General features: G+C 38.3%; 1 protein-coding gene across 2 annotated transcripts in view; it reads left to right on the top strand.

The window, feature by feature from the left end:
• LOC139442758 (alpha-actinin, sarcomeric-like) overlaps window positions 1–19,918 on the top strand; it is a 48,403-nt gene that overhangs the window by 12,075 nt on the left and 16,410 nt on the right. Inside the window, exons 2-6 of one of the 2 annotated variants that reach the window (XM_071223653.1) lie at window positions 5,803–6,037; window positions 15,482–15,568; window positions 15,925–16,012; window positions 16,445–16,523; window positions 19,466–19,547. In XM_071223653.1, coding sequence (XP_071079754.1) covers window positions 5,803–6,037; window positions 15,482–15,568; window positions 15,925–16,012; window positions 16,445–16,523; window positions 19,466–19,547 — 571 coding nt within the window. Of the gene's footprint in view, window positions 1–5,802; window positions 6,038–15,481; window positions 15,569–15,924; window positions 16,013–16,444; window positions 16,524–16,628; window positions 16,708–19,465; window positions 19,548–19,918 lie in introns of both variants that reach the window. The other variant, XM_071223652.1, reaches the window with a different exon arrangement.

The following is a 19,918-nucleotide window of genomic DNA, read 5'->3' on the forward strand; positions in this document are numbered from 1 at the left end:
TTTACACACCATCACACTTTTATTAGGCTGTTGCAATTAGAGTTGTTTGAGCCAAAGGGATATATTGGATTCTGGTTGTATCGATGAAGAAGAAAATGGAGTGTTGATGAGGGTAATTGATGAATTTTCGGAAAAAGAACTTTTTCATTCAATGTTTGTTAGATGAAGACCATCTGATGACTGACTCCTTCACAATTTAATGAATTGGGCGTTATCTAAGGCATGTTAGGTAGGCAGTCTGACAGATTACAAGACACTTTCACTTTCCTTGCAGGTCATTTAAAATAGCTCCATGAAGAATGTCTTGTTTTACATTTCATGAACATGTAATACAGAAGTTGTGCAACTACTTATGTTTATTACGATACAAATTATTTATGAGCTACCTTGCTCATAACGGTTTCAATGAAAAAGTCCAAATGTTTCCTATAAAGACTCAGCAGGAAGTTATTGACTGAATTATCAATACCTTTTCATTAAGGCTTTTGTTCAGAAATGTGCTGAGTTTTGGTTTTGGAAAGGAAACCTGAATTATTTGACATTATTTGAATTATTATCTGACACATCAATAATTTTGTTAGGTTGTTGTTAAACGCTATACTCAGCAATATTTCAGCTTTATGATCGTCGTCTGTAAATTACTGAGTCTGGACCAGACAATCCAGTGATTGACATCATGAGCATCATTCTACACAATTGGGACACGATGACATGCATCAACCAAGTCAGAAAGCCTGACCACCCGATCCCATTAGTCACCTCTTACGACAAGCATAGATGCCTTTTACAGCAATCAGGGGTTGCAGAAGACCTATTTTAACCCGGATCTTCACGGGTTCTGACACATTAAAAAGTTAGAGAACTATTCGTCCTTACGCCGAGATGTATGTGCTTTTAAATGTAACAAGTGAGGCAGTAGGTGTATCACTAAAATCTCTAGTGATGAGCCGTGTTCTAGGAGGCAAGAACAGATGTAGAGGTGGCCCGGGAGCAATTAGAGTAGTTCCGTGTTAGTCTGTGTTTGGGAATGGAATATCACATTCCATGTCTAAAGGAGCCGTTCTGCATCGCCAGAAGTGAGTGCAATGCTCCATGTAGATGGTAGTCCAACACAAGGCTTGAAGAGCTGTTTCAGCAGTCTTTGCTTCCCGCTCGCTGGTGTTTGTGTGAACACTTTCCTACCTTACACTTATGGGGGCTTGCTGCTTTACTGGGTGCCTGCCTGCCTGCCGCAGGACTCTATATATAGGCTGTGAGGTAGGGAGATAGGCAGGCATCTGTCACGACTACCTGGAGGAGGTACACAGGGCTGGCCTGCACCAGGAATGTCTTCAAGTCACATTGGCCCAGCTCACCTTGAAAGCTTTCACCTCCTTACAAACAAGATGGTACATTAAACCTCTATCACTGGGATAAGAGTCAGGAGGGAGATAGTTATCAGGTAATGGTGGCTTTAGGTTAAGGAAATGAATTTTGAGTTAGTGTTATGTTCACCTTGGATATTATTTAGCTTGCTTGAATTAAACTAAAACATTAGGTCAGGGGAGAGAAACAGAAGATGAATTGGGGAAGTGTATTGATTATTAACAGGTGATGATCAAAGGCTCTGATCAAAGGTTCTATGCAGGTGTTTCCTAGGGAGTATTAAGTGCATTGCACCTGCTGTCGGTAAATATTGTTTATAAATCTTTAGTGGCTTGATGAAAAACTAGTGAAACAAGTAGCCTATATTTAGGGTTGATTTTCTTTCATTTCTTCTCGAAGCTTTTTCTCAAATTTGTAGTAAATGGTATAGCTACCATTCAGATACTCACTGAAGAGCACATTGTAAGGAATAGGAAAGTAGACAGCAGAAATGGGATTTGTAAGACTGTTGAAGGTTGAATGAATGTTGTGTGAATACATGAATATGATGCACATGCTGAAATATGCTGGGTGTAAACATCATAAACAAATGGCACTGGTTGCCTGTCTGGTTTGACGATGGAGGCAAGGGTTGTAAGAGGTTGACATGGCTTCAAGTTCATTAGTCCTAAGGGGCGGTCAGGTAGCCTAGTGGTTAAAGCGTTGGCTCATCACGCCAAAGATCCGGGTTTGATTCCCGACATTGGTACAATGTGTGAAGCCCATTTCTGGTGTCCCCCACCGTGATATTGCTGGAATATTGCTAAACATATTAAAAGTGGCTTAGAATCAAACTCACTCACTCATTAGTCCTAATGTATTTGTTTCTGTCTGAAGGCACTGAGGAACATTAAAAAGATTAGATGCAGGGTGTTTGGTAGTGCAGCAGGCAGGGATACAAGTCTGTTAATCAGTTTAACCTGGCCTTGGTCAGAAATGGGTTGTGGACTAGCTGGATTAAGTTCATAGTGTTTAACCCTGCTGCTGATATTAACAAATGGAACTAGGTTAATATTTGTTTGTTTGTTTTTTGTTTAACGCCACACTCAGCAATACTCCAGCTATAGGCGGTCTGTAAATAATTGAATCTGGAACAGACAGTCCAGTGATTAACATCATGAGCATCGATCTACACAATTGGGATACGATGACATGCATCAACCATGTCAGTGAGCCTGACCAACTGATCCCTTTAGTCGCCTCTTGTGACAATGATGGGTTGCTGAAGACCAATTGTAACCCCAGAGCTCCAGATAAGCTTTTGGTGTTGTGGGTATTTTACACATGAGTTTTAAAATCATTGGGTATCAGTAATTCTAGGTGCGTATTCAAATTTCTGTTACTCACTAGTTTTTACACATGTGGGTATTTAAGTTAAATATCTAAAAACACTATTCATCTAGTCCCTGCAAACTGGTGTCGTGTGGGTTCGAGAGCTTTATAGGACTCAAAAATACCACCATACTTCCACAAGAAAGAGTGATGGCAAATGATCATGATGAGTTTTTGCAAGGTTGACGGAATGCCAACTTATAATTTCAATATAAGTTGCTCATTTGCTAATCAAATACGCAGGGTTACTTCACAATATTTTGATGATACGCACAAGTTTTATTTTTGTAGCGTATCTGTAATGTTCGTTGCGTATTGGATACGCTTGGATTATATTTTACTGCGTATTTCTGCATTTCTGATGCGTATTTCACGCAGATACGCAGCTTATCTGGAGCTCTGAACCCAGAATCTTCATGGGGAAACTAGGTTAATAAAGACATGGTAAATATATGTTATTATGCTACCAAAAATGTTGGTCCTTGATGTGCATGACCTCAGCTGAGGTGTCGTATACCAACATGTATTCATTGAGCAACAACAGGTAGTGTTGATGTTAAAAACATACAGTGGAGAGAACTGGGACAAGTATCAACGAGAATCAATGTGAGATGGTGACAGATGTTGCATATTTATAACAGACAGACAATTGATTGGCATATGTGTCAAACACCAGATACTAACATCAATATCCTTACAACTGCCCTCAAATGTGATGTGTTGTTGCACCGGACACGTTTCAGATATACTCAGGCATATTTAGATGATATTTAGCATTTTGTTAAATGTAAAAATAAGTAAACATGTTAATCATAATTTTGAAACCCTTAAAAATGAGGGTTTACATACCGATGTAGACAACAGTTTTTGTTAATGGATTGTACTGGATGTTACCATTCTTAAATTAATCAACATGATCAAGCTATTACGTTTTATGATTATTTCTAGGACACAGATCTTTATCAGATATAGTTGTAGTGCTGTGACAGTTGTATCTTCTGTGCTTTAATATATGAGTGCTGAAACTGTTTGGTGTTAGGTCACAGTTCTGTATGATGGTCTAGGCTATATGAGTTCTGGTCTTTGGGTTGGTTTTTAAACTGTTTTCTTAAAGAAATGTCACAGATTCTATCCAGCTTGTTTGTAAATACACTAAGCCCATCCACTCCCAACAAGTGACTTCTAAGTTTCTTGTAACCTTTTGAGTAGGCAGGTTGGTAAGTGACATATGAGTAGAGGTAAATAGTGATGGCAGCTGCTGGACACTGCAAGCTTGTTAGTCAACATGATTGATGTGTGAGACAGAACATCTTAATGTGAGCTTTCATCAATATGCCCCAGGCTGGCTATATGATGCAGACATGTAATACCACATGCTATCTCTTAGTATGGTAGGCTATAAGTCATGTATGATCTTCAGAAATACTGATTCCATGATGTCAGATTGATCGTGTCAAGGTTGCGACCATTACTGACATGAAATTTGGCGTATGTCCCCTTCTCAATAACTGTAGGTGATGTATGATCTTCAGAAATTCTTATTCCATGTTGTGTCAGATTGACCATGTCAAGGTTGTGGCTATTATTGACATGAAATATGGTGTATATCCCCTTCTTGATAACTGTGAGTCACATATGATCTCATACATGATGTTTTGATGTAGTGTCATGGTCCAACGCTTTGTCAGCAACAGGTTCCGTATAAATTAAAAAATGCGTGATAGGTCCAGTCAGTGTTAACCCAAGTTGTGTATGATCACTACAAATTGTTATACCGCTATTAAGAATCTTTCAATTTCATTGGGTAATCAGTATCACGTGATGAAACAATACATTTCAATGTAGACCATGAAATTATGTGACTGACGCTGACCTAAAAAATTGACTTGCCACATGATCAGTTTTGACCTGTCACGTAATAAATATTGACTCGTCTGCTAGAAAACAAAATAGTGTCTGGTACGAACATTTTACAGTTCGCAGCTAAGTTGCTTTGATGAAACAGAGGACGGTTTAAGGACTTCATAAACTTAAAAGTGAATTTGGGTATGACAAAATGATAGATTACTCTTGAAGAGGTAAAGATGCAAAAACAAGCAACGTAAAACTATACTCCCTCACTCACTCACTCATCATGGTTATAAGGGGGCGGTCGGGTAGCCTTGTTGTTAAAGCATTCGCTCGTCACGCCGAAGACCCGGGCTCGATCCCCGACATGGGTACAATGTGTGAAGCCCATTTCTGGTGTCCCCCCCTGCCGTGATATTGCTGGAATATTGCTAAAAGCGGCGTAAAACCATACTCACTCACTCATCATGGTTATAGGTGGAATATAACAGAGTGCGACATTAAACGACAAACAAAGAATAAAAACTTGTTAAGTTTCTGCTAGTCATTGTAATCACAGCAACATTCTGCTATTCTGCCAGGGATGAACAGGGTCCATATATGTGTTTCATACAGCATGGACTGATTGTGCAAGTCATGTATGCTCATGCTACTGCACTGTCAGGGTTGAACACTGTGCCAAGGCTGGGGGCACTTACAAGGCTCACTAGACTGCAGGTCCTGTTGGAGGAATGTTAATAGGATTACAACTCAGGAAATGTTTGTCAGATAATGTTGGCTCCAGTAGAATATCAGCGTGAACTCTACACAGATACTTCAATATGAAGAAACCAGGTCATAAAGGGAAATAGATCTTATATGGTTATCTGTAGACTGACAATTTCTTACAGTGTTAAGGTCTTCTAAAGTTATTAGCTTTGATAAGAAAATGTTTGTAAAGTGTGTGTTTTGTATGTGTTCCTGTGGATGATTTGAGTCTAATTGAGATGGCTAATCTTTATATAGTTTACAATTGTTTCATGGTTGGGACTTTAGGTCAGTTTAAGTTAATTATTTGAAGTTAAGTGTTTTATGATTGAATGTTGTTCTTTGTCCATAATGATAATGAATTATTATGAATTGTGTGAATATAGAAGGACATGTGATTGATGAATATTGTTTGTCTATGATGATGATGAACATGATGAATTATTCTGAAATATTTTTTTTTCTTTTCAGACTTTCACAGCATGGTGCAACTCCCACTTGCGGAAAGCAGGAACGAATATAGAAAACATAGAGGAGGACTTTCGAAATGGTTTAAAACTTATGTTATTATTAGAAGTAATCTCCGGGGAGCAGTTACCTAAACCAGACCGAGGAAAGATGAGATTCCACAAAATAGCCAATGTGAACAAAGCTTTGGACTACATTGCCAGCAAAGGTGTTAAGTTGGTCTCAATAGGAGCTGAAGGTAAGTTGGTTCAACTGTCACCCAGATAGAAACGAAGCATGTCGCCACTGTCATACATCATCATGGTGCCTTCCTAGCCAAAATAAACCACATTGTTGGAAATTAAACTTGAAATTCAAGGGGCACTGGTCATAACCCCAATGTCAAAATTCAAATTTGAGAGATCCTAGATTAATGTTATAAAGCAGCCCACGATCCCATAATTTTGAACACTGCACCAGGTGTTTTGTTGTTTTGGGGATTCTGTTCAAATATTTGGCTCTCTGTATCTTTCACCTTCAGTGCTTCAGATTGTGAGGGGTCAAGGTCATTTACCGCTGGTTAAAACAGATGAGGTTCCAGTCATTTCTCTAACTCACACTAGTGTATGGACAGGGCTTGACTGGGTTACAATTTTCACTCTGATGGGCTGATTTCTTGTCATCTTTCATAATCTAGTTTGCCAAATTTTATATAGATAGCACAAATTTAAACAAATGGACAATACTTACTAGGGATGTCTTGATAGAGACAGGCGAAGACAGTTATATCTGTGTATCATTTATCAGAACAGGTTGTGATAACGACATGAGTAATGTACCGCAATGTTCACATGTCATGGTTATCTGCATGACAATGTTTGTACGACAGCACATATCAGTTCGTCAACATGTACTTCAGATAATACAGTGGTATGACAATAATATATATCACCAGGATTTATTTGATATATCATAGATAAGGAGTTGATTGCATAGTTTTAGTACTTGCAATAGTGTAGGGTTGCTGGGATAGACTGCTAATGAATGTTTGCACATAGTCAGTGTATTTTGATTTATGCTGTAGTTAGCATATATAGCACCTAATTCATGCAGCCTAATGTGAATATGTCGGAACTCGGTAAACCAGTGTTTTATATCGATGTGCAATGGTCAGATCCATTTGGGTATGTTGAAACAAGACTGGCCAGGTTCACACAAGTCACTCTGATCCCAACAGGGATAATTCTAGGGTGGGGCCTATAAAATTTGAAAGAAGGCCCTCATTTTCAAATGCAATGGGACATTTTAACATTGTACTGTATGAGCGATCCTCTGGAAAATTATAAAATTTTCAAATAAAGGACCCATGTCCTAGAGTGAACCCTGTCCCAGTATAGTCTTCAACCACAATAACTCGGAGGGTTTAACCTTTCCTTCCAAAAGTGGGATTCCAGGGGACCCCAATAATTATTTTTAAGGGTCTTGCAGGCAATATGAGTGTCCTGTAAAGTAATGTAATGGAGTAGTGTACTGTACGTTTAGGTTATTACTTTAGAGCCTGGAATGAATCAATGAACATGTGCGCAGTGGGCATAATTGATGGATGAAATGACACCCATAACTGCTCTCGTTGTGCAGTAGGTACAATGGATATAATTGTGTGTCCCTCAGGTTGCTGTATATTTTGTTTTCCTGCATCCATTCTCTACATTTGTGAGTACTGGACGCACAACCCTGGCTCTGGGGAACAGTTGCTAGGAAGAAGGTGAACATGGGGATCAGACGGCCACAATGGCTTCATAGCTTGGATTGGACTCATGAACAGCTCTTCCGGCAGATTTGGTGCGTCAGCATCCTCTAATTAACCCTCGGGGACACGGGTGGCCCAGTCGTCTAAGGCGCTGCAATTCCCTATGCAGAGATGCGTCCCTTGGGCATGATTGTTGGTTCGAATCCCGGTTCGCCCCGATAATGTTTCTAGGTTTGTCAGCACCATACCCGTGCTCGTGGGTTTCACCTAAGTGGTAAATGTCTGAGACCTACATCACTTCAGGCTTTCCTCCCACATTAAGCTAACATGCTGTGATATAACTGGAATACTGTTAAAAGCGGTGTTAAACCAAACTCACTCACTCACTCTAATTCACCCTCAGTTTACTTGCTAAAAGCCTCATTACATTTCACAGTCAGCTTTGATAAGGCAAGGATAGATGTAGGGTAGGGTTCAGGATAGAGGTAAGGATAAGGTTAATGATAGAGGTAGGACAGGGTTAGAGATAGAGACAGGGATAGATGTACAATGGGGCTGGGATAGGGTAGGGTTAGGTAGAGAGAAGTTTAGGGATAGAGGTAGGATATTGCTTACTGTGAGATGGATAAGAATGAAAGACCCCATAATCGAACTCTCAATATCAATGACACTGGCAACCACTTGTTTAGTGAGGAACTAATTGCTGCAAGACGAACTTCTTGAGTACAGTGGACAGAGGCTATGGGAATTGTGTAGATGACAGGAAGGAATTAGTTTGTTGTATAGTTTGGCATATTCTCTGTTATCTTCCCTGTTTTATGAATAATGGTGGTTGACATTTTCTTTGAGTGTGTGAACTAGGAAGAAAGCAGTCTAACTGCTTGTGACCCTTCACAGTAACAGATATGCAAACAATGACACACTTCAACTGAAGTCTATTTTTACTTCTCTTGCTCATGTTCATTAGTCATTTAATATCATTAGCCTTTATGTTTGTAATGGAAATTATGCAGGAAGGAAAAGGTTTGTAGTGTAGATGGTGCGATGTTGTAAAGCACCTTCCTAATCATGTTTTGTCCTTGTGAGGTAGTCGTTGGGGACCTGTGTTTTAAATAATGTAGAGGTTCAGAATAAATATATTCCAGATTTGTCAAAAAGAAAATTGCAGAAAGGCGTAGTGCAAATGCTGTGTTATTTGGTTGGCCTGAAACTAGTGACGATTTGCAAGGATAATTCTGGTGAAATCTTATTTTCAAGTGTGACTCTATCCTTTCTGTGCAGTAAATTAGGTTTTTCAAGTCTGCAACTTTAACCTCAAGTTTGAAGCCCAAGTCTAAGACTGACACCAACTAGAATTAATGCCAAAATACCAGTTGGTGTTAGTTGACTTGAGATTTTGGCATATACGGCTGTCCATAGCCTATCAATGATTTGTGTATCTGAAAACAAAACATGTAAAAATAGTTGATCTAAATGAAGGCTCCTCTACATAAGTTACTGATGGGGGAAGTACAACACTGACAGGATCTCAGCTCCGATCAAACCACTTAACCCAGCATCTGTTGTACTTGCAGCAACTCGCACGCAGGTCAAGTTGGGGTATTGTTTACAGACTTCAGTTACATATTGTAGTAACACTGCGGAAGCGAGAAGGCTTAAAACAGGGAAACCAGGAAATAGTGATGTTTTCATTCAACTCATTGTTAGCGTGACCTTTCGTGCACCAAAATTGAAGCTGTGGGAATGCCAGTGATGAATTTGTGCAAGCAGCGTATATGCTTGTTTTATTTCAAGGGAATATGTCATGAAAGTTGGTTGATGAAATACAAAACAAATTTGTTGATAAGAACTTGCATCCAGCATTAAAAATTGGCACTTGTCCTATAGTCCTTGCCAAACTGCCCAATAGTAAAGGTATCCTAAGGATCAGTAGATATTGGTCCTTTTTTAATGGTTTTGTGGTGTTATCATTTTAAGGACTAGTGGGCTGAACCTGTTAGTTTCTAACCCTATGCATCAGTATCTTCTTTTGAGCAATGTTTTTGTTGTCACTTTGGTATAAGTAGTATCTACATTGAAAGAAAATCAAGTCATTTTAGAAATTGGCACTAGTCCTATCGTCCTTGCCAAACTGCCCAATAGTTAAGGTATCCCAAGGACTAGTAGAAATAGGGCATTATTGAGGGTTTTGCTCCATGTTATCATCATAAGGACTAGTGGACTAAAACATTTACTTTCTAACTCTGTCGTTAAGTACCGTATTCGACGTAATAAGTGCCCGGGGCGCTCTCAAAATTAGAAATAGGGGGCTCTTATTAGAATATTATTTTTGTGAAGAAAAACATAGTTGAAAGATAAATTTCGTTGTTTATGCTGACTGCCTGAAATGTTTATGTACGACAGATATATTTTCCAGATTTTAATTGCCCATAAATAAGGGTGCATATAACACATTTGTGCGTATTATACCGAATAAATAAGTCTTGTGTACATTGATCAATTGGAAGTGATGCAAATTGGGCTTGTTCATTAGCCAATATATCAGCAAATATCGCCGTGGGCGCTTATTATGTCGAATAAGGTAACTGTGAGATTATATTTTGTACATTATGGCATAATGTACACTTACAGCAAGGATATTCATGATACTTTAATTTGCAAGTACTTCAAGTGTATTGTCTGTATTGTGTTGCATAAGTTATCATTGAGCCACTTGAGACTGAAGATCTGTTGTTGACAGCCTTGACCTACATCTGCATTACTGTCGAACGCCTGGTCTAACCCTCCGGAATGTATTATACGTGTGACAGTGTGGAGGTCCCGTCTCAATCCCATTAGCTCTTAGTCACAAGCAGTCTGGAAACGATTAAACAATAGTCTTGCTAGCTTGTTAAAGTAGCCCAAGTGTGTCTGAATGTAGGTGTACCAAACCCTTTTAAACTACATGTAGTGGTTGTGTCTGCAAACTGCTCACAAAGAAAGACCCATTCCTCAGGACTTCTTGACAAGTGTTAGCGGTTGCAAGTGAACAATTGTGTCTTGTTTGAAAATCAATGCTGTCTTCAAGCACAAATATGTTTTAATTTGTGTGCAGATAGAATGTTTTTACTGATCTTTCGCTGAATGAGAGCTTAATGTTACTTGTTCAAAATGTTCATTGTTAATTGGCCTGTCTGGTCAGTGTATTTCGGTCCAACACTATATTTTTTCCTTCCTGAACAGTCACTGTGAATGTGGGTGAGGTAATAAAGGAAGAGCTCCATGACACAACATGGACAATGGCTCCATGGCTCCGTGACTCCATGACTCATCTGTGATAGGCTGCTGGGACCTTTTCTCCCCTCCTCCCCCTCCTCTCCCGCCCCCATCTTCCCCGGTCTGCTAAGAGTTCACACCTCTGTATTCAAGAAGTACTCAGATCAATAAAGGTCTGCATATTGTAGCAGTATCAAGCTATCAAAGCCCTTGTCTTTCGACTTCTGTTGCCTTGTCATGGAAACAATCATCGTGTTGTCTATATGTGTGGCTCACAGTTCGTACCAGTGCAAGATTTTGTGTTATGCTAAATGCATGGTGAAGTGATGGAAATGAAAGGGGTCCCTTTGTTGACAGTTTCTTCTACAATACTGTACTATAATCTTCGGACCCCTGAAGCTTGATAAGGCCTCTTTGAACACTGATTAATTACACGAATGAGTTATTACATACATATCTCAGTTCACACAAGTTGAGGAAATATTACTCAATTTTGTTTTGTAATAACAGTATCAATTTCTAGCACTTTCTCATGGTACAAGAGGTTTAAATTTTATAAATAAACATTTCCTCTTTCCGTAATCATCAAATTATGATGTTACATTTGGACGTAACAAGATATATTAATGTTGATGTATCAGCACAATGCAGGAGAGAAAATGTCTTCATACCTTATATGGACTCATTATGCAATGAAACCTTGTTTATCTGGATAGTTACCTGGGTTGGTAAATTTCCTGGTTAATGAATCATGGGTGTTGCGTAATAGTGCTGTTAATACAGTAATTGAAATTATACATGGGATCTGAGTCTGTGAGATCTTCTCCTTTGGCATTTGGACCCGTGAAGATTCCAGGGTAGAATAGGTCTTCAGCAACCCATGCTTGCCGTAAAAGGCGACTATGCTTGTTGTAAAAGGCGACTAACAGGATCGGGTAGTCAGGCTCGCTGACTTGGTTGATGCATGTCATCGATTCCAATTGCGTGGATTGATGTTCATGATGTCAATCACTGGATTGTCTGGTCCAGACTCGATTATTTACAGACCGCCGTCATATAGCTTGAATATTGCTGAGTGCGGCGTTAAACAACAAACCAAACCAAAACCTTTGGCATTTGTATCTGGGGACCTACATTTTCCATTTTTAACATTAGGGTAATAACAAGGGCCCCTTGACTTGCATGTTTATTTTTGAACACTGAATAACTTAATCAGTAGGAACCTGTTATCTCCTAGTAGGTACCTTTAATTCAGGAACTGTTGTTTTCCAAAACCAAACCTAGCATCAACAAAGACAGTGTTAATGATAAATAAACAAGACTGTTGGCAGTGTTGTCACCTAATCCTTGCACCTGGAATGAAAACCAGAAAGTAATAGTTGCTCATATGCAGCCGTTGAAGCACTAGAGTGGGTTGCCATTATATGTACAAGATGAGGGGGTAGACACTGCGTTGGAAGCTGCAGAATCCGACTGCACTCAGCAAGCAGCACAACAACTGCCATGTGGTATCACTTTACCACTGCAAACAACAAAAAATGGTAACCTTGTTCACTCTGGAGAAAAATGGATTGCTGTTTGGTATTCCTGTTGGGCTTAAAGTTGTGTATGAGGAGCCAATGTTGTAACCCTTCTCAAGTGGTGGAAGATTAGTTTTGTATTTTAAATTTGAGCTTTGGCATATGTTTTCACGAATGGGGTGAAATTATCAGTATATTTGTGGTTGTTGTCATTAGTCTGCTTTACATGTGTGTGCAGACGTAAAGACTTGATAGTTTAATTACCAGTACTCAATTGTTGTGTCAGCTTTCAGGGTTTAAGTTATCTCAAAACAGCCTATTTACAATAAGTAGTCACAAATCTAAGATGATATAATTCAGTGGTTAAATGTGCATTTCAAATTGCTTCAATCCATCTGTAATTTCAAACACCAAACAAGGAAAATGTGAAATATTTGAAACATATCATGGGATGGTTATATTGAAAGCACTGTCCACCATACACTGCTCCAACACAAATACTCCCTATAATGTAGAAGTCTAGCAGGTGCGTTCTTCGGTTCTGTGCAGATGATTACGATAGGTATGTTGTGTTTTGTCCTTGTGAAGGTATAGTGAGCCTAACAAGGTAATACCGTATTCCACATAATAAGCGCCCAGGGTGCTCTCAAAATTAGAATATTATATTGGTGAAAAAAAAGTTGAGTTGAAAGATAAATTTTGTGGTTTATGCTGGCAGCCTGAAATGTTTATGTACAACAGATATATATTTCCCAAATTTAATTGCCCATAATTAAGTGTGCATATACAGCACGAGTGCGTATTATTTGCGAATAAATAAGTCTTGTGTACATTAATCAATCGGAAGAGGTGCTAATTGGGATTGTTCACTAGCCAATATATTAGCAAATATCGCCGTGGGCGTTTATTACAGTGGGGTGCTTATTACGTCGAATACGGTACTTGAAATGTTGATAGCTATGGTCCACAATCTCCACCTGGTCCTGTGACATAAATAGGTCTGTCTGACAGTGTGCAGGCTGTGGCAGATCGGACTCCTGCGTTCCACCCTGTTTCACATCAACAATACCTCTCAGCCAGCCCACATACAAAGATTAGATTATGGCAGCCAGTTGAAAAGTGTAACCTACTGAAAGTAGGCTAAATTTAGTAAAAAGTAGACTTGTCTCCTTTGAATGTGTGGCCGGTACACTTCTAATGTGGAACGTAACTCATATGGTATATGTGCACTATACCTGTCTGCACACACAAGATGATGATGCTAAACAAGGCTTTGTTGTCCATTGTGCACCATTGATGATCTAACCAGGTCACATTGACACAGATTGCGGGTGTTGGTGCGTGTGAAGAACAGATTTAAAAGCTGATGAATTTCCGTTTCTTCCAATTCAATCATTCTGTCCCTGAAAGACCATTTCAGTAAAATGTTCATTTTCATGAATACATGTTTGATGAAAGAAAGATGGAGAAATATGGATCTCTAATTCTGGGTTTGAAAATGAGTCATACTATTTTCCACACAACTATGTATTTTTGATGATTATTGATTTTTGCTAGCGTTTTTGACTGGCAGCTACAAATGAAAAACTTTTGACATTCAAATCAATCTGAAACCAGACATAATCGTCTTTCATGTAGTTGTGAAAAGATTTATTAATTGACATCAGCAAAGCAATACTAGTATTAGTGGCCAGTGGGTATGGTGACCGGACTCTTTTTATAGTCTCCTGCTGAGAAGGGGCAGTGATAACGTTCAGTGAAAAGATGAAACAGTTTTAACAGAAATAGGTGGAGAAAGATATGAAAAGTATTTGTTTAAGGGATGAAATTTGATTATTTTAGGGTGATGCTAATAAAATCCCTTAGTATTAAATGTTTGTACTTCACAACAAAACATGGCTGTGTGATGTTTCTGGAAGGTGGAAAAGAATTTATTGATAAAGATAAGATGACCATATGGCGAGACAATGTAAACCTTAGACTTTATTTTATGTCATCCATTGCAAGTTTCAAAGTATTGAAGAGGTTTCAACTCCTCTAAAGGGGGAGACACTAATTGTCATCTTAATTAGTCCACAGCTCATTTCAGACAAGTTTTTTATGTGAAATTACAGATTTTGGGAGATTATAACTGGTCTCTCTAGATATTCACTAGTCTTGGACTAACAGACTGGTGGTCGTGTCTATCCCTGCTTATATATGTATACTGATCTTGAACAATGTATTTTAAAGTATATATGCAATCTCATTAAAATCAGATCTTAGTTCTTGCTACCGCTAAACAAAGATCTGAGGACATTTCATTAGGGGTCACGTCAGAACGACCTTTCATCCGACCAATCAGAACGTCGCTTACCAGATCATGAAAGTGACAGTCGGAATGTGATTTCTCATCATGCAGCCTCGAAAACTTTAAAAGGGGGGTATTCCGAACGATAGTTACGGGCTTAAGGTCTGAATCTAAACAATCTAGACCATCTATTAGCCATTTGAGAATGTTCTTTTGTTCAGGTTTCAATTTTTTAAACGAGTATTTGTCAAATTATGTTTTGAAGCGTAGTCGCCAATTTGAAATTAGTGCCGTAAAGCACAAGAAAGCTGCCTTCTGATTGGCTAATGTCGACTTCTTGTCATCAATTCCATTAGTCGGTCAGAGTTTGCGAACAGTCGGTCTGACATGACCCATCATGGGATGCCTCAGATGTTTGTTTAGCGGCAGTGAGAACTAAGACCCTATACTCAATGAGATTGAGTATATATGTTGGTATGTAGTTCAAAGCATGACTTTCTGCCAGAAGAACATTTCCAGTGAATTCAGAAGCTGATGTTGCTTGACATGTATGCAAGTGATCTGTTTGAGTGACCTTTTTTTTCTAAGATATGAATTGATAAAACTATTCAAATACATATATGACACCATGTGACCCCTGGCAATGAAAATGTACCCAAACCACAAATTTCAATTATCTATATTGAGCTAAGCTTCCATTATTATATAATAATTATGTTTTAGACTTCTACATTCTATCTGTATTGTGTCTAACTAGCTCATTGGCCAGATATGATTTGGCGTCAGTTAGTTTCACAGTAGTTGTTCAGATTCTGTAGTTGTAGAAGTTTAAAATGTAGTGTGTGTATCGTTTGTTTATTTCTAAATACTTTTTCTTTCTGTTTTCAGAAATTGTAGATGGAAATGTAAAAATGACGTTAGGTATGATCTGGACGATCATTTTAAGATTTGCTATTCAAGACATTACAGTAGAAGGTGAGTTTTGTGACACTATATGAATGAAAATAATAATAATGTGTTTACTTGTATAACGCTAGCCTTTGTGTGCCACTAAGTGCATGCTCAAAGTGCTAACATCATTACTTCGGTCATTGGATCAGTGTGCACTCGGTTTTCATTCTCAGCTCCCTGGGGAGTATAAATATAAATCATGTTTTAACAAATCTGTGAAATAAGCAGTTTAGTTAGATTTTCAAGTAATTATCATTGTAAATTAGAAAACAGTCATGTAATCCTACGTCAAACAGTAATCTTACACCAAACAGTAATAGTGCCTTTTTTCAGAATTTACATACTTGATTTTTCTTAAATGTTTTTTCTTGCATTTACAGAAATGACAGCAAAAGAAGGTTTACTCCTCTGGTGCCAGAGGAAGACTGCCCCATATAGAAATGTCAATGTACAGAACTTCCACCTTAGGTGAGACCTGTTGCAAGGGAGATAACTGTGACCGACCTATGTGCACCTTGCATTATGTTTTCAATTGTAACCAGGAGAGAAATGTTGAAATATCAATTACTAGAATTGTGTTATGTGAGAAGTTTACTATCATCCTGTCGCATATTGTAAATGGTAAAATATCTGGTAAATATTTCTGGTAAGAAATGATTTGTGGACTGTAAAAGATAAAGTTATGAGTCCAAATGATTTATATGTAATCATTATAAAGTAAATTCTCAAGTATAGGTGTTTGAAAGACTTCTGGTAACTTGAGTTCTGTAATGAATAGCATTAGATACATAGATAGACAAGTTGATAGTTAAATGTTTAAAATATCCTCTCCCTGTTTCAGTTGCCAATTTTCCTATGTTGCCATGTTTACGTTGTTAATGTGACTGTCTGCTTTTCCAGCTGGAAGGATGGTTTAGCCTTCTGTGCCCTAATTCACAGACATCGCCCTGAACTCATAGACTATTACAAGTTATCACGGGTAATAGGTGGCGCCCTCGCCCAACGAGAATGCTGCCGTAACATCTAACACGTTACCTTCTTTCGTTAAGCCTGCGCATGTGCTTACTTTTAATTTCTTCTTCAGCTTTAAAGATGGTTTGGCATTCTGTGCACTCATACACAGGCACCGACCTGATCTTATTGACTACAGCAAACTATCTAAGGTGAGTTACGAGGTGTCAGATAGGGCTAGGTCAGAGGTCAAGGGCATCCAGCAAGCACCTGTCATGACTGACTGTCTATGGAATTTGCTTCATCAGTTGTTTGGTTTTTTTGTTCTTCTGATTATGACACAGTGGTTCCTCGGGGTTCATGAATCCGGTTACATGTTGACGAACATAGATTGTTCATTCGAAATTACTTTTTTCGTTGGCAAATTGGAAAATTTTCCTGTTCTTAATGTTTCATGTGTGAGTGTGATGTTCTTCTAGGAGCATCACTTTTTTCAGCCAGTCATTCTAGGAACATCACTGTTTTCAGCAAGTTATTCTAGGAACATTCACTGTTTTCAGCAAGTCATTCTAGGAACATTCACTGTTTTCAGCAAGTCATTCTAGGAACATCACTGTTTTCAGCAAGTCATTCTAGGAACATCACTGTTTTCAGCAAGTCATTCTAGGAACATTCACTGTTTTCAGCAAGTCATTCTAGGAACATCACTGTTTTCAGCAAGTCATTCTAGGAACATCACTGTTTTCAGCAAGTCATTCTAGGAACATCACTGTTTTCAGCAGGTCATTCTCGGAACATCACTGTTTTCAGCAAGTCATTCTGGGAACATCACTGTTTTCAGCAAGACATTCTAGGAACATCACTGTTTTCAGCAAGTCATTCTCGGAACATCAATGTTTTCAGCAAGTCGTTCGGGGAACAATCACTGTTTTCAGCAAGTTCTCAGGATAGCTCTCAGGTCTCTTGAACTGAATGTGTATTCGCGGTGTTGAATAGTTGAAATGGGATTGACTAAAAATACATTCGTTATTTCGGATACTGTTCAATGGTGTTTTGGAAGATGTTTGGTTGAGGGAGAATTAAGTTGTCCCTGAAGTCGAGATAGCAATGCCAGAAGCTGTAGTCAGACATACTATCTGTTGAAATGGTGATATATAGAATGTTGTAATTTTTTTAGAGTTCTCTTTATGTCTAATACTGGTTGTTATTTCCATGTGAGGGATACAAATATAAGAGAGATCTAATGAATTGTGCTTTTGAATTTTGTAAAAGCTTTGATTAAGATACAGGACCTTTTTGAAATCAAAATGAAACAGTGTTTTGAGGAGCTGTCTGGTAGCTTAGTTGTTAAAGTGTTTGCTTATATGTCAAAGAATTAAGTTTGATTCCTGTTATGGAATGGTCTGTCTTTGATATTACTCGTATGGTGCTAAATGTGAGATGAAGCTCTACCTGCCCATGTGTTGAATTGTGGTCTGCAGTCTGGTCAAGGTAGTCTTGTCATGTGATGGTCAGATTGGTCAGTTGTGGCAGGTGCTTTCAGGATGCTGATGAAATTCTCATCGACTTCAACAGTTAAAGGCGAAATTTGAAGATCAGGATATCAGTATTGGTAACTTTACAGAATATTTGCATGAACCTTTCTCTGAATGGCTCATCTATCTATTCCTATGTCCCAGATCAGAGGCTGGCTAGCTGAACATGTGCTGTGGGGTGTGGGTGGTAGAATGGGAGGGGCATGGTGGCCGTCACAGTGTATTGGTTGGTCAGTCGCTGGTGTAGGGAGAACAATGCTTGAGCTGGACACATTCATCTGCAGTTGTGGAGAATATTCTATGTATGTCCAATTGAAAAAGAAATATGTATGACCTGGAAAATGAAAATTAATTTTATGAGTATATCTGAATTTTTAGGAACCATTAATTCAGCAAATTACAGAATGTTTATTTTTTAGTCATGTAGTTCCATTTTCTGTTATTTTTGCATTTTCATTTGGTAGAAATGTCATTTTTATTTATCAGTCACTTTATATTGAGGATACACCATTGTGTCTCCCTCTCACTACTGCTATGCGTGTCACAAGCCAAGCAAGCTTTACAAAGCATGCAGCCATTCAAATCTCTCAATTTTCAAGTTTGAAAGTTTTGCGTTGATTAATTTCATTAAACACATTTGTTTGTGAGATTTTACTTCAACATGATGATGTGGGCATGTATTAAACTTTATTTTACAGTGATTCTACTTATGTTTTTATCACTTTTCTTGAGCATTGTCATTTCACCTTTACATAGGCTATTCTTTAGCTTGACTATCAACAGTGGTAGATTCAGTGTAGAATAGTTTCATAGAACCAATGCTCAAGAAAAGTGAATTAAAGTTTGTATAACTGCCCGTTTCCATTGAGGATAGAGCATGTCAAACTGTAGTGCATGAATTTAGTTGCGTGCTACGTCCCATTAGAAATAGACTTTCACCTTTTTATTAAAAATGAATATGTGAATATTCAGGTAGAAAATTCTGTGAATATTTGTATGGAAGATTTACCTTGAATGTTTGAGTTTGTGGAATGTAAATTTTAAGTCATAGTTCTATGACAGTTGTCCTTGTTGTGATGTCCAAGCACCTATTAGGTCAAATAGACTACACCTTTAGTATAAGCTGCTGTGTTTTAATGCTTCTAATATAATGATGAATCAAAGATTGACATCTGCCAATTGGAGGAACATAGATATGGACAGTCCTAGTAGGAATAGCTGCAGTGCCGAGTGGAGTTATTGCCCTTTAGATTTCCAAAGAGGAGTTATCTACCCTTAGCTTCCAGGAGTGATTCAACATTTGCTTTGATCATAGATTGTATAGAAATGGCTTTACTAATACTTTCAGTGTAAGCTGCTATATCAGCATGAGTTCATATAGGTAACAAGACTTGTTGTGAGTGTGTATCTGATCTTTGTATGTTTTCCATATCAGGACAACCCACTTCAAAACCTGAACACCGCCTTCGATGTTGCTGAACAGCACTTAGACATCCCTCGCATGTTGGATCCTGAAGGTGAGGAAAGTCTCCTGATAATGTTTTCTGACAAAGGGCTGTCAAATAATATCATCTTAAGGCCAGGCTTGTTTTATTTTTAGGATTACAGATATATTTTTCAGCCCAAAGTCCAGGGTTGGAGGAGGGGGAAAAAAAAGGAAAACACCCAGATACATTTTTTTAAATGCAGAATGCGTCTGGCATACTTAATGAACATATTCTGTGCTCAAAAGGCCGCCATTTGTGACAATAAAGCCCCTTGTAACAATGTTTGGCTTCGAGATCAACAAAGATCAATTATGTATCTCTTTACTAGTTTACAATGGTAAATTCATATGTTTTTGACTGAAAGGTGATGATAACAAATAAAATAACTGACTACGTGGCTA

This window comes from Haliotis cracherodii, unplaced genomic scaffold (genome assembly GCF_022045235.1).
Source record: "Haliotis cracherodii isolate W230 unplaced genomic scaffold, xgHalCrac1.p SCAF_5, whole genome shotgun sequence".
Taxonomy (NCBI): domain Eukaryota; kingdom Metazoa; phylum Mollusca; class Gastropoda; order Lepetellida; family Haliotidae; genus Haliotis; species Haliotis cracherodii.